Below are 23134 nucleotides of genomic sequence, written 5' to 3' on the forward strand. Positions count from 1 at the left end.
TATACTTGTATTATGTGCCCAAAAGAAGCATTAAAGAATGTTCAGCCTGTTATACTGGGTCAGAGCAGGCCTTAGGTGGCTGTGCCCAGTGGGTAAGTACATTACCTGCTACTGTACCCATCTCCTAGGAAAACTTTTCCACCCATAGTACCAGAACTGAGCTTCAGTCAAGGTGCTTAGCTCACCTGAGAGCAGTATTTAATTTTGTTGAAGTAAGTGGCAAATGGGCATGACTGATGCCATGTGCTGGCTCCTCCCAGAAATGCTGACTGGGGCAGTCCTGGGATCTCCAGACAGGGCCTTTTCTGGGGCCAGTCCAATGTGCTGACACTGCTTTCATTTCATCATTAGTACTGTAAGCACATGAACTATAAGTTAATCCTACTGTAACATGATTATTAAATCCATTAATCAAAGGCAGGAGATCCATAATTAACTTATTCTCCAGCATCAAGTAAATGATTCTGCTAGGAGCTTTAAGAAAGCAATTGTTCCCTAATATGCAAAATACAGTGGAGCTATTAGACTATAATTGTATAATTAAATTATAATTTTTGCATATTTTAATAAGATGTTAATTATTTTCTTTGTAGCTTAAAATGTAGGTTCATTTTTTAGGGTTTAACATATAATTTAAAAAAAATCAAAATTAATGTTTGTCCCCTACCTGTAAGCTGACCTTTCCATGAAAGGCTTTGACCAGACTTTTGGTGACTCACCTTGCACCTGTCTCCAACAGTGGCTCTCTGTAGATTTCTCCTGTTATGTATTTCAGCATATTCATTATTGGTCACTGCAGACAAATTTTAACTTAAAAAGATGAAAGAAGTGCCTGATAGCACTGTGCTGGTACTAGCTGCTGGGTTTGTTTCAATACAGGCTTACTGACTCCTCTTCCTACAAGTTATTTCTTTCCAAGGGGCCAGATATATCAAAGGTTTTTTTTCAAGCCTGTTCAGTGTCTCTTCTGTCCTTTAAGTAGACTAAATTTCTGAAAACTCTGCAGCCTTATCCAGAAACACCTGAGCCTCCCATCCCAGAATGGAAAGGTGGTGCTGGAAACATCAGCAGCTGTTAATCAAGCATTTCCCTGAAGTCATTCTCTTGAGAGATGAGAGTTGCAGCAAGGAGACTTTCACAGAAAATACCAGGAGGACATTTCACCCATATGCCCTGCCCACATTTCTAGCCTGGCAAATTTAGCCTGCTCCTCTTCACCCTTTTTCTGTACCCGTCCATCACGCGTTGCTGTATAGAAGCAAAAGCCATCATCGTTCCTCTTCCTGTTGAGAGGAAACCATGAACTTTTGTTCACCTTCTGCCTTTGTTTTGGGAATGCTTTTCAGTTACATGGGGTGTTGGACTGGAGACAGACACACGGCACTACACACTGATCAAGATCAGCAAACAGCAGTGAGTTTATTATGGCTGCCCTTTTTAGGGGCTTTGCATCTTCCAGGCCCGGATGGCTGATTGGATGAGACCTCTCTCCGCCCAGCTCTCAGGCCAGTGGGGTATCTGCATTTAAGTGTGAACAGGGTTGGGTCTGTTACCTCTTTTCTAGAATGAGCTAGGTCAGCCAAATTGGATTTGTTATGGCCAGATTTATCTTGTTCAGGTACAGACTAGCTGTACTGCGACATTTTTCCATTAGCCGTCTATTTTGCACAGACTACAGTACTTTCAGGTGACATGTTTTACTGCAGTTTCATGCAGAGTGAAGCAATTTTTGTGTCAAAGGCAGTTGCTGTGTACATCACCGGTGACATGAGTGCTACCAGGTACAGCAGGGCTTCAAAGACACCAGGGCTTGGGGAAAACACATCAGACCTTGGCCCACAAACCCAGAGAATAAAAGAGCAACACAAGAAAGAGTCTTGCACATGCTGCCAGCTACAAGCAGCAGGACAGAAATGGGATAGTGGACTGGGGGGCCTGCAGGCAGTGGGCAGCAAAGGGTGGGAAATACAGGTAGGGCTCTGGGTGGCACCCACTTACCTCTGCCACCAGGGTGTGGCTGGCATGAAAGTGTCCAGCAACATCCATGTGTGCCCCTCGCTATTCTCCTGCAGACCTGCAACAAATGTGCTCTAAGCATTTGAAGAGGGGCTGGAAGAAAACAAAATAGAAAACCCTGACACAGTTCTGACTTCAACAATGTTTCAAGGTGCTTTTAGCAGACAGTCTGAGCAGCAGTGTCATCTCTGGCTGCTGTGGGTGCCCGTCCATCCCTCCCCTACAGAGGCAGAGATAGGAGGAACACAAGGAGGCTGAAACTCACAGTTGACACTGGTGCTGCTACCAGCAAAGTTCTTCAGAGTGGCAACCACAGTGTTTCCTGGGAAAGTCTAATGGAAAGGGAGATCTCCAAAATTTGCTATGAATACAGAGTAATTTTTATTGCCAACCTTAATGCTGATGGATAGGACAGTTTGCCTTTTCCAGTTTATATAAGAGCAGCTGATATAAAATTACTTCACAGCTGGATATTTATGAGAAGTTTCATTTCAAATAATGTAGTTTTTGCCTCTAGTGGTGCTGTAGTTTAGCCTATTATTACTGGGAACTAAAGCTTTAGGATATTCCAGCTATAACTGAAGGGCCTGTCTGTCAACAGAGCAAAGTTAATATTTTCCAAAGCAAAGGAAACTTTATAATGCAAAGTCACATTAGCAAAAACTACCTGTCCCTAAAACCAGCCAGGAAATCAGGCACAGAGAGGAAATTTGGGGGATGTTCCTTCAGATGCTCCTGCTTTCTCTCACAGCAGTACTGAGTCTTCTCCATGACAGTGAATGCAGAGATATTCTATCTTGGTCTTCCTCTGGGAAAGCGACCAGAATCCAAGCTGTGATATAAGCAACATTCTCTCACCTTGTCTCTGCTGCACAGGGATTTTGCATAAACTGCTCCTGTCTCTTGAGGGAAATAGGATTCACCCCTGGTGCCAGCAAAGTCATAACAAAAGCTGTGGCAAATGAAAGCAAGCCCTGAGAGCAGCCACCTGCTGAAATCAGGTATTGTTCAGGTTGGAGAAGGCCTTTCTGGAAAAGGGTCTGTAGCATAAGTTATGTGAGGAGCAGCTGAAGGAGCTGGGCAGGGGCTCAGCCTGAGCAAAGGAGGCTCAGGGGGCCCTTGTGGCTCTGCACAGCTCCTGCCAGGAGGGCACAGCCGGGGGGGCCGGGCTGTGCTCCAGGGAACAGGGACAGGAGCAGAGGGAACGGCCTCAGGCTGGGCCAGGGCAGGCTCTAGTTGGATATTATGGAAAATTTCTTCACGGAAAGGTGGTGGCATTGGAACAGACTGCCCAGGGCAGTGGTGGAGTACCCATCCCCGGAGGGATTTAAAAGCCATGTGGATGTGGCTTTTAAATTGGGAACAGGAGCTAGTGGTGGCCTTGGCAGGGCTGGGGGAACAGCTGGACTCGATCATCTTGGAGGGCCTTGTACAATGAAATTCCTTTTGTTAACATTAATATTTGGTGACTAGTGTAAAACACATAAGGGCATTTTAGTTGGGTTTTAAAGAAAGAAACCAATAGAGAGAGAAGAGATGATTTTTTTTTTTTGGTAGAGAATCTCTCTGAGGGGTTGTGTTCATATCACAAACATTCACTTTATTACATTTTATGGAATGGACTTCAAATGCCAGTATATACAAGCCAACACTTCATTATTGGAGTTTGTGTTTATCCACTTGCCATTGTCAGCCTGTTCCCCTCTGTCTTCTTGTGCTGCTCTTTGTTAAAGTGATGATTTATGGATATCTGGGTTAGATCTCTCAAAGTACAGTGTGGTGAAGTGGTTCAATAAAAAGTTATTAAAGTAAAAAATCTATAGTTTCATGTGCTCTGTTCACCTTCTCTAGGAACCCCCAAGAAGAGATACTTAAGCTAAGCAAACACTGCATGCTGAGACTCTTAACATAAGCTACAAACTGAGAGGCCTCACCCAGCCAGAACTCTGCTGAATGGAGCCACTGCAGGCAATTCCGATTCTGCCCACATAACTGCAGGATTGCCCCCTCTCAGTGATGAAAGCAGCACAGACCAAAAAAGGGTGCCAGGTGGGGGAGTCTGCCATAAAACGTTCATTTTACAAACAGCAAATAAAGATTTCCAGTATTTTTAAGCTACACAGTACCAAATCGTATTTGGTTCTTTAATGTAACTGTGTGGCTGCATTTCATTTATCTTTAAAAGAAAACTTTGGCTTCTGCTGATTGCAGGATAAACAAAGCTGACTTCAGGTAGTTTCCAGATCCCACTTAGTATATGATTTTTCTCAAAAAAGTAACAGTGTGTCAGCCTAAAAGTGAAAGTGTGAGACTGAAAGGGTGATTTAGACTAGCCTACCCCAAACCCATGCACGTTTTACACCCAGCAGCACTGTTGACTTGCCGCAGCTGCACAGCCATGTAAAGGAGGGGATGACAAATGGCTACTTGTGCCTATGGCTGGCAAGGAGTGAGAGCTGCTTGTAGCAGTGAAGGTCAAAGGAAGCATTCTCCAGGACAGAAAATAATTTGTGAGGAAGACATGGAAAGTGGTAGAATCTGTTCACGTGCAGTACAAGAGGAAGAGTATAAGAGATGGGTTACAAAATTATTTTGTTGCCTCTATTTCATGTTCCCAAATCTCTGAAAAAATGCAACTCAACAAACAACAACCCTTCATCTGTCTCAGGGATGTAGAACTTCAGCAAGTGAGGGTTACTTCAGTGAGTTACAGGTTAAAAGCAGTGAGGCACCACTGTGCCGTACCGAATCACTGTCCTGGCTCTGCACCATCCAGGACAAAGCAGCACCATGCACAGAAGCATCCCACTGTGCTGCACTGCACTGAGCTCCTGCTGCTGCCTCGGGGCTCTCACTGCAACAGAGCAGCTATTGAGGAGGCAATCACAGTCCCTCTGTTCTCTCTGGCAAACAAAGAATAACAGTCATGATCCTATTCATCCTCTGGGACATCTCATCTTGAAGGTTCCAACCTGCTCCAAGCTACCAAAATAATTTTGCCACCTGTAGTGCTCTGCAGCTGCCAGTGCAGTCCTGCACACCCATCTCCAGACAAGTGAAGTGTGGTATGAAATGCAGCTATGAGCAGAAGAGCCCAGCATAGCCACTCAGCTGAAGAGCTGCTGTCAGAGTCAGTGCTGCTGATGCATGCACACCTCACACACTTCTGCTGGGTACCTCAGGAAACACAAGGAAGCTTTTTGTCCACATTGAATTCACTGAGGTTAGGTACATGGATGCCCACTGGCACAATTCCACTCCTGCTGAAGTAGGAGAATGAAGCAACTAATTTCTACTAAAAATATAGATAATAAGCCCAGTAAAACACATTGACTACCATGAAAAACAAAGGGAAAAGCAATTTGGAGTAGTGGTCCACATTGCCAGGGTTCTGAATTGTGAAATAACCAATGATCCTGTGCATTTTGTTCCTCAAGACACATTTGATTTTCTCATGATTTTTCATGGTCAAGTCACTGCAGTTAACATTATCGCTGGAAATCTCAATGCTTGTGAAGCTGATTTTTTGTTTATAGCTGGTGATGGAATTTTTGAGGATGTTGGTGATGTTAACTTCTTCCATTTCTTCAGTCAGTTCATTTGCAGGCCCCTAGGAAACAAGGGTGGACAATTTTAAGGTCTGTCTTCTCCTGCAGAGGAGGAAGACCATAAGGATAAAGACATAAGAGTACAGCTTCATATGTGGTCATCCCAATACTCAAACACACCTTTCAGCTGCTGCCTAATCCTAGGAGGGCCTGAGGTCCAAGAGATGCCTGTTTCCACCACTGTATTTCTAGAGATATTTTCAGATCCTTGAGCAAGTTTTACTCTGGGTAATCCAACATCCGTCTCTTCCTGTCTACCCAGTAGCTTAATGTCTGGGAACTCAGTATTGTGGTGGGAAACCTCCTTTTTCCCAACAGGATCTGGGCCCTTGATGACAACTGGACTACAGTCATACCTGATTATTTAATTTCTCACACTAAAGCTGAGCCCTTGAACAACTCACTCTCACAATCCCCACAGAACACTGTGGGACAGATGTTTGGAAGCGTCTTCTGGGAAAGGAGGAAGAAGAGTTCAGTTTTCCTCTGGCAGAGGGAAGTACCTCCCTTATTGGAGTTATTTGACAGAAGAGTGAAGAGTTGTGTTATACTGGCTCTTCTCTAAGTGCATTTGAAAGAAGCAGTGGTGCTTCCTGCTCACATGAGCTCAACTCAGGGCTGTGGACCCAATCCAGTGCCTGGCCCAAGTGCCTTTCTGGATGTGGTCCTGTGAACCTAACAGGACTGCCAGCTAAGGCTGCGGCTCACAAGTCTGCCAGAAACACAGCAGTCCTGTGCTATTCATGTATTTGTTACACACAAAAGTTTAGATTTAGTGCCAGTTAGGAGAAACATTGTTGATGTATCTATAGCAAGAAGACCATTTGTCTTGTTCAGTTAATGGAGAACTAATTATTGCCAGTCCAAGACCACTGGCCTTATTAAGGTACATCGGGCCTTACCTCTTCTGGTACTTTAGCTGCACATTTCTGTGAGGAGCTGTAGTGAGCCACTGCATATTCCACAAGGGCACCAAAGATGAAGCTGAAGCAGATGCCAAGATAAACATCAATGGCCTTAATGAAACAGTTGGTTTTTGAAAGCGAACTTCGTGAGCCGATCATCAGAGTTGTCATAGAAAGCACTGTTGTAACTCCTTGGAAACAGAGAGACATTTTTCTTGTGGACACTTTGGAGAAGTCTTGGCCTACCCTTCTGTTCATGTCATTGCTCTCCATTGCTGGCTGGTTAAAGGACATCACTTCTTACCAAAGCCAAATCATCCATCATAGCAACTGAAATACTTTTGTAGCATTCACTAGCTTCACACAGGCTCTCCCTGCCTTTGGGAGCTTGGCTCCAACAGGCAGTTGGCTCTCTTGTTTTTCATGCTTTCAGTAAAGAAATCCCTCCATCCTGCTTTCTCCAAAGCACACCACCTGTGCCCTGTCCTCTACTCTGCAATGGATCTCCTGAGAGCTTCAGCCACACAGAGCCCTGCAGGTGGGCACATGTCCCTGCCGCAGCATCTCCCCCACACCAACCCAGCTCTGCCCCAAAGAACAGCAGAGGCGAGCAGACCATTTATCCCTGAGCAGGTAGCTCAAGAAAAGTACCATCTACCCAGCCTTCAAAGGCTCCTCTGTCTGCTTAAATCTTCTCCATTCTTCAGGCAAGAACTCACCAATGCAGGTTCTTGCAGGCACTGAGTCCAGTGTGATCCAAAAAGATACCCAGGACAACATGACAAGCAGAGTGGAGGGCACATAGGTCTCCAATATGAAGTAAAGGACATTTCTTCTCAGTTCAAACTGTAATATCAGTCGTGGGTAACTGCCTGTTTATGAAAGAAGAGACTTGGTGAATGTGAGGTTCCCAAGGACCCCCGAAGTAAAACTGGGACAGCCCAGCACCAGCACCAGCTGATGGAGCTCAGCAGAGTTTATGCAGGTAACACACCTGACACAGGAGGACACACACAGCACTGACAGAAAAAGAGGCATCTGAACAACCCCATCTGAACAGCAGATGCCTTGCAAAGGGTTCCTGCCCCTGAGCATAACAGGAATGTTACAGCAGGGCCTCAGCTCCGAGCAGAGCAGGGCTGATAATCTCACCTGCTCTCTCACACTCAGCACAGCACCTTTCCCAACATCTGCTCTGAAGGGCACTGCTAGGTTCAGCCTTACCTGATGGCTGAAAAACAGACAAAACATTGTCTCTTGATGTCAGCAGGCTCTGGGCTCACATCCCAAAGCACCCCTGTGCCTTATCATCACAGAGAATCAGACTCCCATTTTCATTAGTGATTTGTGATATTTGATAATGGTATATTTTTGAGCTCTCCATCTTTTAAAAACCAATTTGTTGTAAATACTGACATAAGGGTTCTGAGGCTGGATCAGTAGTGTTTTCAGGATGTATTTCTGTTCTATAAACAACAATTCCCTTTGAAGTGTAGAAACAAAGTCCATGTTGTTCATGGCTATGTATGCAACAAAACAACAAAACACTGTTATTTTTAAAACCTTGTCATTCTAAGGAAGTCTTGCCCCCTTTCATACTATCTGTAATTGGAGAAAAGAGTATTTTACACTGATAATGAAAAAGACATTGAATTCTGATCTACAAAAATATGTTATTCCATCGTGATAGAATTGTAATTTACAAACAAATGTATATTTTAAAAATTAATTTTACTCCTAGTTACTGTAAACATTGCTTTCCACAGTACCTATACACTGCATACCTGGATAGAAGGGATAGAGTTTCTTCAGGTATGTGTGGAGGAGAATAGGAAGAAGGAAAAAAAACCTTAAAATCCATCAAATGAATACAGTATATTTTAAACTTCCATCTTTCTGTGGATTTCCATTTTACAGAATATCCTGACTGCAACTAATAGGATGACACCACCTTTCTGTTCATCTCTTTTTCTGAGATTAAGATCTGCTAAAGGCTTTACTGGTTCAGGACTGAATCAAACGATCCTGGCCCACAGAAGGAGAGGAGATGGAAAGGGGAATACCCAAGAGCCTTCCCTGCTTTTTGCTCTCCCAGATTTACCTGTCTCCTGCTGTGACTTGGAGACCAGGGTGTGGTAGCGCTCCACTGTGTACTGGGAGAGCCGCAGCTTCTCCATGCCGTGCACGGAGTTGTTTCCCCTCAGCCAGGTGAAGGTGACATCGTTCTCATCGTAGCCCCCTGAGGAGAACACAGACACTGTGTGACTGCTGTGGCCAGGGAGAGCCCAGCTGTGCCCTGCTTTGCCTCCTGTGGGGAGCAGAACCCTGATCCTGGCACTGCACACTGGACAGAGGCCCCTGAGCTGTGTCTGACCACGCGGGGACATCGGCTGTGCTTCCTTCACTGCCCTTGGTCTGCTGCTCCAGATGTGGACAGGAACACACACCTCTGGGAATGACACACAACGTGCAAGGCTGCTGAGAACGTGCTGCAGTTGTTTACATGGGGTATTCATGTTTTCAAAGATAATCCATTGCTGTCATACACAGCTTGATTACATACAATGGGATATTAGTACTGCCGTGGTTAACCCTCAAATACAGACTCTCTCTCCGGTGTCTGAGAGGAGAGCAGGAGGAACACAGTGGTTAAGAAAGAGAATTCAGATCTCACTGAGCCCCTTACCACAGAGCAGAAGCACATTTCACTGAGTCAAGTGCTTCAAAACATCAGAAAATGCATTTTCAGTTAGTCAGGAGCTTACAGCTGAGACTGCTATGTGGTTATGAACTAGGCTCCTCTGACTGGGTACACATTGTCCAGGAAACCTGCTCATAAAAACAACCTTTTCTACACATCATTCCTCATATCCTCAAAGGCATTAAGTTACGGAGGACAAATAAATGCACACAACATTTAGGTAACACCAAATTCCTGCCTCAAAGCAGTGGGACTCCATATATGCCATCTGAGTGTGTACCTCCAGGGGTGACATAACCTCACGTTAGACTGAGGGATACCTCAGTCTGAGGGCTAAATCTTGTACTGAGTTGTCAGTCTGCCATTCCCTTCAAAAATTTGACTTAATTTAGGAAACAAGTCCATCAGTTTCACTGATTTAATTTTTTTATTAAGAGCCCTTCTTTGAGACCATGAGTAGGGATGCTGTGATTCTGATAATAAACCATTTGTCCTGGTAGAAGGAATCAGATGAAGTTGCAGCTCTATTTACATCTAATTGTGTTTTCTTATTAGACACAAATTACCAGAGCTTGGGCGTGATGAACTCCTAAATTAGGTGTCCAGAGCATGAATCCCTGAGTAGAATCCTAAGCATGTGACTTTTCAAAGTTCCTAAGTGGTTTTATAAATCGTGGTTAATCAGGAAAATTTTATAAGTGATAGATTGTTGTTAATTCATCTGGCGTATATTTAAATAGCATTATTTCTGGGCACTTATCCTAATGAAATCTCCAGTGGGCAATATGTATGTAATTTCATTGGAATTATACAGCAACTGAGCATGATGTAGGATCCAATCAGTTTTAAACCAGGCCTAAACATGCTCCACTTTAGCAGAAGAGGCCAATCATTATTATTTCAGGAGCTATTCTTTGTAATAAAGTTAACCATGGTGAACTAATATGATTTTAATGTGAAAATAATATGTTCTTCCCTAGGTGCTTCATGCTGCAACCCCAGAAATTAAAAATCTGGTCTTTTCCATGCTGAGATGGTGGAAGTCTGGTTTTGTGTCATGCAGCAGGAGCTGCATACTCATCACAGGTCTGGAGCCGCAGCACTGCACTGGCCGAGCTTTGGGACAGCAACCCTGCAGTGGCCCACATTGCCTTGGAGTCTTTCTCAGCCAGCATTGCCTTAGGTGAGCTTTTAATCTAACTGAGAACAGAACTCGCTGATAATTCCTCTTCTTGAGACTTCTCAGTCTGACACTCTTCTGTTGACAGGGGTCTCATCCTCTGTATCCCCTCCCTAGTGGGGGGGCAGGTAGCACAAACCTGGGTTTGGCCCTAATTTCAGCTCATGAGTTTGAGAGCCACATTCAACTCTAATTCTAGTGAGAACCACCCTTCCCCATGTCCTTTTGCAGCGGGGATTTGGGGGCTGCAACAGGTATTAGCTACCCAAAGATGTGAGAATTGTTCCTTCTTGTACTGTATCACAGGCACTTACCTCGCAAGTTAGTTTTGAAGAAGTTGTGTGTTCAAAAGAATCTGAATTTTGAAAACCAGCCAACATTACCTCATCCTTTCTGTGCAAGATTTAATTATCTACACTTTAATAAATATTCTTTATTACCACTTTTTTGCATAAATTGCGCAGTGACAGGAATTTTCTGGGCTGTGGATTACAACACAAACCTTTGAAGAATGATGACACAGAAGTTGTTTTCTTTTGGACATAATAATTTGCAGGAATAAAAATCTACTCCAGAAAGCCACTGTGCTTAATCCAAATATTCAAGATGTGTAGTTACTTATGAATAAAAAATTTAGAGTTTTCTAGAACATTATACTTACAGCTTTCTAGCTGCAGTCGGCATGTTTGGGTGTCCATAGGGTATTTTGACAGGTCCATGTTACAGGCAACAGTAGTAGTGATTCTGTAGGGAGAGAAAGAACTCTGAAAATTGCAATAAAAGCATATTTTACACAGCAAACTGGATCACAAAGCTTGGCTCTGTCAGTTAGATTATTTGGACCTTTGATATGAATTAACTGAGAACCCTCAAGAACAAGCACTCTCTGCAGCCACCCCAATGAAAATGTACCCCAAGGAGGAATTTTGCTTTGATCTGGTGGGATATAGAGTGCAGAGTCACATTTTTTTCCCCATTGCTACAATTTGCTCATCTTAAGGAATCAGCACTTGCGACTTGAGGTGCAGTGACTAATTGCACACATACTCTGACTTTCTCTGATGTGGAGGTAGGTGAGTTTTGCTCTGCAGCTGAGGTAACTGGGACTCACTTAATGCAAGCTAAGGAGAGCACTGTAGGAATTGCTAACTCAAGCGCTGGGTGCCTTCCTGCAGTTCATGGACAAATACAATTCTTGGTAAAAAAACAGAAGTCATCACTGGATAAGCAAATGGTTTCTCACTATCAGTTGAACTTTTACTTTGTGATGTCCTCCTTCCATTCCTCCCATGCCCCCATCTGGCTGGATTTTTTCTTGGTGACACCTAAACTCATGAGCTTTCTGAGCAGGCCTCAGGATACAGCATATACCTTGATGGGAGATCCTGATCCTTGACTGGCATTTCTGGAAGCCAGAACAGAGGGAAATGGATCAGCAGAGAATGCTCACAGCTGATTTGTTGACCCCAAACTCATGACCTGTGACAGGTGGTACCTGCTCCTGTCCAGGGTAATTCTGGAAATCTATTCTGAGCCAGCAGCAGCAAAGCTAGAGGTCTCTGTACCTTAAGGCATACAAGACAGTGCCATTAGAGAACAGCCTGACGAGGCGGTTGCCCACAGTGACGTCGTGCAGGAAAGACCTTTTTGACTCCACAATGTAGGTGTCTGGCATCCAGAGCAACTCCACCAGGCGAGCATCCAGCGTGAAGCTCTTGTTGCCATGGAAGACCAGCCGAGGGTCTGTCCAGCGCTGCCGCAGGGAGATGGTGGCTGTGTAATCCTGTGGAACAGAGCAGAGCCTGGGGATGTGTGTCCAGGCACCTGCACGGCACAGCTGGGGCACACCACATGTGTGACAAGGGACAGAACACATCCTTATTCAACCTATTGCAGCCAGGCTTCAAGCTTCAAGCTTTACTTTTGTCACAGTTTTATTCACTCTGTAATATCTCTAATACATTTCCACTCTAAGGTGTGGAGTTTGAGGACTAAAGATTATAATTGTAATATATGGTAGAGATAATTCATGCTATATAGATAGATATATGTGTGTATAAAATATTGTGAAGGTCCAAAGTTATGCCTTTGACCACTCTGGCTGGGAACAGAGTTCTATTCTCATTGTAACCAGTTCCCAGACAGCATTAAGATAATATCAGGTCTGTTACCGTATGAATGGGACAGTCCCAGTCCATCATAGATGATTTCCCGTGGCATCTGCACCTGGGAGATAGCATCTAGACCTTCCTGGACCATGATTGATGGAATGTCTCAAGAAACTCACAAGACCTGCACCTGGGCATGATTACATCTGCGGTACTCAGGAACAGGTACCACTCTACTACATGTGAATGCAGCTTCTGCCTGGATGCTCAGACATTCATCTGAGTCTCCGGATTATTCTTTGTCTGTTCCTGCACATGTATGGATCCCGCTCTACATGTGAAGAGACACAAAGAAACGTGTGGTCATCTCTGCCTCAGGCAGAATAAACTGTATATAAGCTAGCTGCTGGAAGCACTTGGGGTGAACTCCTGGGGAAACGCTGTCACTTTGTCAGTGGACCCTAGTTTACCCAGTGCCTGCACCCAGGGCTGACGCTGTCTTGGCTGTGGTGGTTCTTTTTCGAAATTCTATTTTTTTGTTATCGATCCAACAAATCTTTGTTAACTTTTTCATAAATTTGGCTACCAATCTGATCATTTATAACAATAATTACAGTACTTTATGTTTTTAATGGGCAGTTTTTATAACTGATGCTTTTGTGCCCATTTTGCAGAGAACAGATAGGAAGCACACACTTGAGGCCACCCCACAAGCCATTGACATTACAGATCAGTCATTGCCTAGAGCTAGGAAACTCCACATGTACTATAAATCAGGTCATTAAGGAGGCATTGGCACTTTGGGGAAAAAAGGTAAGTGAATCCAACCTGTTATGTCAGGGACATCTTAAAAAAAAAAACCAAACAAGTCAAAAAAGAAAACTTGTGCCTTCTATTTTAATAGGAATTTTGAATCTAAGAACACTGGGGTTAACTTGAGTTTGGCCTGCCCCCAAGCAGCACCACTTGGCTCTGAAGCTGATGCTTTGCTGAGCCTTCTGGACACCACAGGTACTGCTGGACTATTCAACTTCCTTCTCACAAGGGATGCCATGCAGGATTGATTTTTTCTATATCCATGGGGTCTGATTTCCAGAAGGTGCTGAGTTTATGACCTGTAGGACTTTTGGAACCACTTCTTTTTTCTTGTAAGCCCACATTACTATGGCATCTACACAGTTGTCTTAGGGTGACGTTATGATGTTTGTATTCCTAATCGTCTGCTCTGTTTATGCTGGATATTAAGTTCTGCACCTTTAAGACTGCTTCCGAAAGTGAAGCGGGGGAAAAGAAGTGTGCGGCTCATTTTCAGAAACTGCACTTGCTCCCCCACATTCCTTCTCACAGACTGTTGTCTGCAGCACAGACAGACAGTGGGACAGAGCTCTCCTTTGCTTTTAGTTAGTTTTTAGCTAGCAAAGGCAGATAAGTTCCCAGAACTGTGGTTTTTTTTTCTTTTTCTTGGAACTGTTTGAACCTGCTCTAGACTGAAAACCCAGAAAAACACCAGGAGCTCATGCCTGTGGCTCACCTGGGTCTAGGACATGGCATTCCAGCATGGGAGGGACTGATAACAGACTGAGTGAGCCAAGCTACAGCCCATGAAAAGAACTTTCTGAATTTGCTATCTCTTCAGAACAGCAAGAGGTTTTATTGTTTAATATTATTAATTTTTTTATGCTTGTGTGTACTTTGCTTGTTAAATAACCAGGTTTTTCCCCTTATCTCCAAGGAAATATTTTCATGAACTAGTTGGGAGAGGGTCCACTTGGATCTGCTTTCTAGAGGAACCCTTTTGGCACTTTCCTCCCAAATTTGCCCTAAACCAGGACAATAGTCTGCAGTCATAAATGAGCTCTGTTTTCATCCCACTGCTGAAAGTGGTCAACAGTCCCCAACAGCAAAGCAGTTTCAAAATCACCATTTCTGTGCTGGACACACAGGAATACATGTGAAGTCTCTCAGGCATATCTCAATCTTACCTTGTAAAATAAAAGGTTTTTTTCACTTACCATGTCACTCTCAGATATACTAGAAATACTTGCAATGTCCAGACTCATTGCAATTTGTACAGGTTCTCCTGCAGAGGGAATGAAATGCTTCAGTAGAGAGAAGGGAAGTAAAGCCACTCAGGATGCTGTGCAGGGTGGGCACTGTCCTCAGCCTCACTCACTGTCACTAAAACTGCAGAGGCCCAGAGGGTCAGACACAGTTTCAGAGCATTAGGCTCACAAATTCTATGATCTGAAATGCAGTTGTCACTGTTAGGGAGGTGGAGTTCTGTGTTTGGTGGTGGTAGCAGAGGGCAAATACCCATTAACACTGGCTGCAGAGCTCAACAGTTTAGGTCAGCAACATTTCAGTGGCATTTGCCATTGGACAGGCAGCCAGGGCCACTTTGTCCCTTGATCCCAGCCCACACCAGGCACAGAGCAGCCAGGCCAGGAACCTCTGCACAGAGCACTTCCCACAGCTCAGGGAGTGCTGGGCAGCCCCGGCTCGTGGCGAGGAGCCACCGAGAGGAAAGAAGGTCCCTGGTTCCCGAGAACAGGAGTTCCGCGTTCCTGAAATGCGGAGGAGCAGCGGCCTCTGCCCGGCTCAGCTCCCGCCCGAGACAGACCCGCGAAGCGAGAGCCGCGAGCGCCGGGAGCCACCGCGAGAGGGCAGCACTGCCCGGGACAGGGGGACAGGGTGACAGGGGGACACAGGAACACGGGGACAGGGGGACACGGGGACACGGGGACAGGGGGACACAGGGATACGGGGACAGGGGGACACAGGGACTCGGGGACACGAGACAAGGGGACACAGGGGACGGGGGACACGGGGACAAAGGGGACAGGGGGACACAGGGACAAAGGGGACAGGGGGACAAAGGGACACGGGGACAAGGGGACAGGGGGACAGGGGGACACAGGGACAGGGGGACACGGGGATACGGGGACACAGGGACACGGGAACACGGGGACAGGGGGACACGGGGATACGGGGACAGGGGGACACGGGGACAGGGGGACACGGGGATACGGGGACAGGGGGACATGAGACAAGGGGACACAGGGGACGGGGGACACGGGGACAAAGGGGACAGGGGGACACAGGGACAAAGGGGACAGGGGGACAAAGGGACACGGGGACAAGGGGACAGGGGGACACAGGGACAGGGGGACACGGGGACAAAGGGGACAGGGGGACATGGGGACACAGGGACAGGGGACACAGGGACAGGGGGACATGGGGACACAGGGACACGGGGACAAAGGGACAGAGTGACGGGGGACATGGGGACACGAGGACAAAGGGACACAGGGAAAAAGGGACACGGGGACAAAGGGACACGGGGACACAGGGACAGGGGGACATGAGGAAAAAGGGGACATGAGGACACAGGGACACACGGGGACACAGGGACAGGGGGGCACAAGTACAAAGGGAGAAGGGGGACATGGGGACAGGGGGACACAGGGACAAAGGGACATGGGGACAAAGGGACACTGGGACACAGGGACACGGGCACAAAGGGACACAGGGACATGGGGACACAGGGACACAGGCACAAAAGGACACAGGGACATGGGGACACAGGGACAGGGGGACATGAGGACACGGAGACATGGGCACAAAGGGACATGGGAACATGGGGACATGGGCACAAAGGGACACTGGGACACAGGGAACAAAGGGACACAGGGAGAAAGGGAGACATGAGGACAAGGGGACAAAGGGAGACACGAGGACAAGGGGACACAGGGACACAGAGACACGGGAACCCCATTGCAGGCCGGGCTCCACCGATGCTGGGGGAGCACCGAGCTCCGAGCGCAGCTCAATGCTTTCCAGCACAGCCCTCTCTGCCTGCATGACAACAGAGCCTTTCCTGCTGGAACTGCTGAAATTGCTGCTCATCACATGAATCACAGTGAGGAACGACCAATGTACACAATTTCTGAAACTCTTTCCAGGTGGTTTTGGCTTTGATTGTTTGTTTTAACGGGTTCATAAATTTATTTCATTTGCAGAAGATGTGTATTTTTGAAAGCAGCTGTTGTTCATGTCTCTGTCTATTCAGACTCAAACCCACTGCATTTACTGATCACAGGACACAACTGTGAGGACTTGGCCTCCAGGGGAGGTCACACAAGAGTCCTGGCTGGTTTTGTTTAACATTTGCTGCAGATGCAGTGGATCTCTGTTCTGTTGTAGAGAAGCATCTGCTCACTGGTGTCACAGGATTTAGAGGAGCTTTTCTAATCCTGCATCAGGTCAGCCATTCTTGGCAGAGCAAGATGGTAAATTCTGTATTGTCTCAGACATTTATTACCATGGCCAGAAAAAGGAAGCAGCTCAGGGCTGCCAGTAGCAGCAGGTCAGTCAACAATGGAAAATATCCGTGGCCTTGTGAAAGCTGATGGGAAATTTTTCTGTCAAGCGGAGTTTCATTAATAGTTCAGGCACAAAATCAAAATTAATAGAAATAAAAATGGTCATTGCTGTTTCTAAAACTTTCAATGATACTTTTTAGGTTCTGGATGTCATTCTGAGAAACCTGTTCCTCTATGTGATGACAGCACTAACCTGGAAGGTGGGAGACCTGACACCCAAATTGCTCAATAGCCTCAGATAAGTTCCTAAATTCCTGCCTGCTCCCAACTCCCCAGAGTCTCACTAGGGTTTGAAACAGATTTTTGTCACAGTGTGAGGTGAAAGCATGTGTCAAAAGTCAATAATCAAGGCAAGAAGAATGGCTTTTTTCCTCTAAAGCTGCATAAATAGCTATAATAGCTGTACGTGACCAAAAGTAAAGCAGAAAATCACAAGGGTCAGGCTCTAAACAAAAGCCTGTACACTTAGAGCAGAATTTAGTTATTTAGTCAAGTCTTTCATAGAGATGTTAAAGTTTATAAATTCCCTGCTCTTCACCTCACATCTGGACCTGATCCCAAGCCCCACACATATGTGCACCAGCTATTCAAGACAGTAGTGGATGCAGAGAAAGAAGGGCAGCCTGGGACACCAACTAATTTAAAAGAAACACAACCTTTGAAACTGCAGCAAGGTTAAAGCCTGCTCTCCCCTCCACATGAGCGTTACAGACCGATTTTAAATGCTCCCTTGTGTGGAGCCAACATACCACCAAAGTAGGGCCGGAGGTATTTGTTGTACCCCATGGTGAGGTTCTCAAATCCAGGGAGGGACGTTGTACCCCTGCCATGCAAACTGGGTCCATGACCCAGAGAGCTCCTGGGGACACAAACACCAACTGTTACATGCTGGGCTGGGCACATCTGGTGTACAGCTGCAGCTGCTTCCAGCTTGTGCTCAAACAAACAAACAGTATAAAATAGTTATTAAAACCAAGTAGATAATTGAAATCACAAACATTTGCTCACATTGCTGTCGTGGCTGAATAATTAACACTTTCAAGAGGTGGGAAAATGGCAAATTGCCTCAGCTGATAGCTACAGGTTGCACACACAGTATCTTAAGAAAGTTCTGTTCAAACAGAAAAATCAAGAAAGTTCTGTTCAAACAAAAATCAAGATCTGTAGATCACAAGCCTGAGAAATAAATCCCAATCTCCCCTTCCCGCTCTTTCTTGTACAGTCTATTTAAGGAATATTATTTTCTTTTTTCCTCCCATTTATGACAACCTGAGACAAATCTTGAAGCCCAACATCCTCCTTTCTAATCTCTAGTCCCTTAAATAAGCTTCATCTTCATAACATGTGAGTGTCAGCTTCTACAGCTGCTGTCAGGAATAATACTGGAGGGGAAAGGTGGAGGACTGTGCACTTCACAGACACCCCCTCAGCTCTGTGGGCAGTGCTGCTCCAGCTGCTGGGTATACTGAGGGTCCAACTCTAGATTACAAAGTCAACATTTACATTTTGTGGCTGGTCATTGAAGGCAGAAGCTGTGTTATGAGGCTGACAGATCAGTACCCTCACACAGACAGTGAGAGGGATAGGGTTTGGACTGTAAAAGGTGAGTGTTAAGGTGCAGGGTGGCACTGCCTCACCTGAGAAAAGTGTAACTGAATGAAAGGTTAGGAGTTTGTTCTTGCTTTGGGCAAGAGGAGCCTTTGCTGCTCCCAGTGCCAGGACCCTGTTCTGGGCAGGAAGCAGCCATAGAGTTACTCACAGCTCTCACCAAGGTTTTTCTTCTGTTTCCTTCACAGCTGGGTTAATAGGGCCTTGGAGCTGCAGGATTTAGACTAAGCAGGACCTTACAGCAGAATAAGATTTTACACAGTATGTATGTAAATACTTCAACAAATCTGGGACTTGTACTACCAAGGATGGTAATAACAGAGCTGGGAACCTTGTGGGAGGCATTTCTGGTAAAGAACTACGACCTGTGTGATTCTGAACAGGAAATCAGGGTTGCACTGTTAATGGACATCATATGGTTTAGGGACCTATGAAGATTGCTCTCTCCTATACCACATCCCTGACTGCACCCTGCCACCTTTGGGTGGGCTGGATAACTAGAAGCATAGTTTCCTTTTGACCCATATTATTTATGTGAAATATCATTCAAATGTTCCCTTTAAAACAAAACAAACTCTACACTTACCTTTGGGTTAGAAGGAAAAGACACAGACCAAAGAAGGAAAAATATCTGCAGAACATGTCTGGAGATTGTTTCTGTATTTGCTCTGCTTGTCTGTAAAGAAGAAAAGAAAGATGAAGTCTTGTGGTTTAAGAAAAATTATTTTAATTTTTTCAGGGAAGGAGACAGGGAGAAGAAATGCTGCACAGTCAGAACCATCACAGATTGATGTTTAACATACCTGATATGCAGTGGCTCCTGTCCTTTTTCCTGACTAGTATAATTTTTCAGCATGTTCTATCACTTACCACATAAAAAGCCCTGGTGACAACTCAGGTCTTGAAGTTCTCGACGAATTCTAGCTCCTCTCCTCTCAGTATGAGATGGCAATAGCTGATGTTGAGAATGGCACCACAGGAATGGATTGATTAAATAGGAAAATGTGTGGGTAGCTCCCAGAGCAGTCAGACTCTGAAGCCAAGAGAGATCCTGCCCACAGATGGCAGTTCCAGCCTCTTTTAGTCGCAGGCTCCCCTGCCCAACCTCACAGAAGTGCTGTAACTCTGTGCTCCATTGATTGTACGTGGGATAAACCCCTGCTATTAACAGCAAAGCTGGCAAGCCACTTAGCATGCAGCAGAGCATGAGGTCACTGCACTTCAAAGGGGTTTCGTTGACTTTTCTGGGAGTGGAACCAAGTTTGGCTGCTGGCCCAAGACTCCTGGGGCTTGTGCTGGCCTTGGAGCAGGTGCCACAGTGGCAGCTCTGAGCTGTACTCTGCTCCACTCTGATCTCCAGCTTCCTGCTGGAAGTGCTGCTCCAGTCACACACCTTTTTTTCAGACCTAGCACCTCTCTCATCACACATGGCATTTAGAGCCTCAGCTTCCAATGTAGCTGCACCATAATAACCCAAACATCATGAGTTTTCTGCTTGGGTTAGATCCTTCCCGTAGAGCCCAGAGGACACTGCCTCCTCAGCCAGATGCACAGCTCTGGTGCTGTGCCATGGGACAAGCAGAGCACCAGGAAATAATAACTTTGCCCACACTGAGCCAGTAAAATACCTGAACATTCAGGTACTATGAATGCAAGGCATCCCCCTGGAGAAAGGATGGAGTTTTTTCAAAACACAATATGCTCTAATACCAGTCCCACATCTGAATTTCCAACAAGGCTTTGCTCTTCTAGCCCATTCTCTGAAATTGTACTCAGATGTTTCTAGATGCTCTCAAGGGCTCCTCAGTATAATGTGAGGATGCAGGACCAGAGAGAGAATCATTTACCCACTCACAGCAATATTAGACCACAATTTTGATTGAAAAGAAGGAAGATTGGTACAGGTTGTTGAAAAAACTTGTAGAAATAAGTTGATTTTACAAATCAGACTTCAGTTAAAGTATGAGACTTCATAAACTTCAGCTGAGGAACCTCTCATGAGCATCCCTAATGAATATCCCATGTTTTGCACAGGATGACCATAAAGACAATAAGTATAAAAGGTTGGGAGGCAGTGAAACGGAAATCTATAAGTACTCCTGGGCAAGAGAAAGGTGACACCAGTGCCCAGAGCTGAATATAACCACAGTATTTCTTCACTGCTCAGTGTGTCAGTTAATACAACAGAAATTCTGCTGTTATAGGGCAGGAGTTTTCATCAGAGATTACCAGTAGTAGGAAGAAATTGTAATAAGGCTGTGTATTTATGTTTCTCTGTCCAGCAAAGGGTTTCATTTTCACAGAAAAATGTAACCTTAAACACTGTTTGGTGACCAAGGGCATAGTCAATACACCAAGAGGCTACAGCAAACACATGGCCACAAAATCCTCATTGAACACGTGGGAATTTTTCTTCCAAGCTTCCAGGTAACAGGTAAATGTCAAATAAACTGTGCAGTTCCCCTGGTAATTCAGGATTAGTCTCCTTGGTCCTTTGCGATGTCCATGGCAAAGGGAACTGGTTTCCCCTGCCGCCCGTGCTGGCAGGCACAGCCAGGGGAGCTCAGCGCTCAATCCCTGCCCGGGCCGCCCCAGCCGGGGAGCAGCAGCAGGGACGCGCTGAGCTCTCCCAGCGGGAAAGGAGGGATGGACAGGATCGCTTTATTGTGTCTGTGCTCTGGCTGAGCAGCTGCCTCTGCAGCACCTGCCCAGGACGGGAAAGGAGCCGGCAGGGCTGAAAGCAGGGAGCGAGGTGAAAGGAGCTGCAAGTGACGCATTAATTGAAGGCTTGACAATCTGCTGACAGAGAAGCATGCAAAGAAAAAATAGGAGATGGGGGCCTCGAGGAGCACAGTTCAGACACAATCATTCATCTTACACATCTATTAGTCTGCGTTTCTGCAGGGCAGTGAACCATTCCTCGCTGCAGGAAGTTTTGTGGGAAAACCAGCCACATACCCTCCTGAGCACCTCCACGGCCCACATTTACCCAACACATTTATTTTGTTCTTGCAGGCAGCACAGTAAAAGCTGCACTGCAGCTGCACGACCTTCCATGCCAACGTTCAGTTTTCCTCAATAAATACTCAATATCTACAATAAGCACAAAGGTATTTCATCTGGATTGGTTTCCACATTACCTTGTTTTTAAAGGCCATTCAGCACCATGTTTCTTAGTGCAATATGGAATTTAATACAGAAGTAAAACAACCAAGAATTTTTTAAAATTCAGAACAGTTCTCATTTTTAATCACTCAAGAAATAGCATAAATGTTCCCCACTTCTAAGAACAGATAAATTAAGGTACACAGAGGTCAAGTTATTTGTCTTGAGTGTCATCAGTAAGACTATCTGACAAGATGAACGAGCCTCCTGCAGAACACGTACCAACAGCTCCTCGCTCAGATCACACGAGGCTCACTCACAGCTCTCCAAGAAATGCTGACAGCAGCAGCACTGGCAGCCACACGAAGGCACTGCAGCGTTCCCCCTGCTGCTGCCTGAGCCCGGCACTGCGGAGCAGCCGCAGCAGCACCCTCCAGACGGGCACTGCCTTATTTCCCTCCGCATTCTTCACATTCCATTCGGACCCACTGCCCCAGACACTGGGCCCCTCCCTGCCGGGACGTGGGATTTGACCGGGGGGCAGGCATTGGTCTGCCAAGTACCAGCTTTTTTTTAGCTAATCCTTCACACAAGTGACCATCAATAACTGCTAACCTACTTCCTAAAAGACACAGATCAATTGACATAATATTATAACTCCTTTAAATATTAATGCCCTAACAGGGAGACAATTGCACTGGGCCTAGGGACTCCTCCACTATTAGAAATTATGCCCCAGCATTAAATAAATTAACTCAATAAGTGTCTTACCATGAATACAAAATCCTGCTTAGGGCTTGCAGATAAAATTATTTAGAGCTGTTCTTTGAGGAAAGATGAGGTGTTTAAACTTGCAAAAGAGCAAGAGCGGCTATATTCATTAGTCTTTTGTTTCAAATGAACTGCTTTGTTTTAAACTCAAGGCATCCCTTTTAGAAGGGAGGAGGAAGAATCTGGAAAATTGTTACATTTCTTCCTCTGGGCTGCACAGTTTCAGTCCTGCAAAGATGCAGATGTCTGCTCCAAACTCCAAAGGCAGCTTAGGGCCAGGCCAGCTCTGCCCCAGTGGTGCCCAATGCCATCAGCATCGCATCCCTGCAGCACAGAGCACCTGCAGGACACAAGGAGGAGTCTTGGCTGGTGGCACTGGCCAGCAATCTGTGCTGCTGCCTTGCTCCCGTGGGTTCTGGCAGGAGGTGGGCACGGTCATCAACTCTGAGAAACTTCATCTGGATCCCCGAAGCTGGAGGGAGCTATTCGCCTTGCCCCGAGGGAGGTTGAATTTTATCTCAAAAGTGGATGCAATGTTTCCAGTTTTCACTTTTCAGTTTGTACATACAAACAGTTCAGAACTGCAAGGTACACATGAAGGACACAATTCAGGATTAAAAAAAGAGCTACACTGATTCCACTTGACTGAAACAGAAAGGTTTGTAGAAGAGACCATAGATTCAGCTTATTTCTTTTGCTATAGATAGATGAAAATTCCCATGAAAGCAGCACACAGAGACCTTTAAACAC

At 45.6% G+C, this 23134-nt stretch overlaps 1 protein-coding gene across 1 annotated transcript; it reads right to left on the reverse strand.

Moving 5' to 3' along the window:
* Window positions 1-3553: 3553 nt before the first annotated feature.
* GABRP (gamma-aminobutyric acid type A receptor subunit pi) lies at window positions 3554-19418 on the reverse strand. The gene is made up of 10 exons (XM_066560385.1): window positions 19379-19418; window positions 19095-19184; window positions 17650-17759; window positions 14531-14598; window positions 11976-12193; window positions 11072-11154; window positions 8631-8768; window positions 7249-7401; window positions 6527-6720; window positions 3554-5626 (listed from the first exon to the last, which is right to left on the reverse strand). Exons 2-10 carry the CDS (start codon window positions 19148-19150, stop codon window positions 5312-5314), a joined length of 1335 nt encoding a protein of 444 aa, XP_066416482.1. The 5' UTR covers window positions 19151-19184; window positions 19379-19418; the 3' UTR covers window positions 3554-5311.
* Between the last annotated feature and the right edge of the window lie 3716 nt (window positions 19419-23134).

This window comes from Molothrus aeneus, chromosome 15 (genome assembly GCF_037042795.1).
Source record: "Molothrus aeneus isolate 106 chromosome 15, BPBGC_Maene_1.0, whole genome shotgun sequence".
Classification (NCBI taxonomy): domain Eukaryota; kingdom Metazoa; phylum Chordata; class Aves; order Passeriformes; family Icteridae; genus Molothrus; species Molothrus aeneus.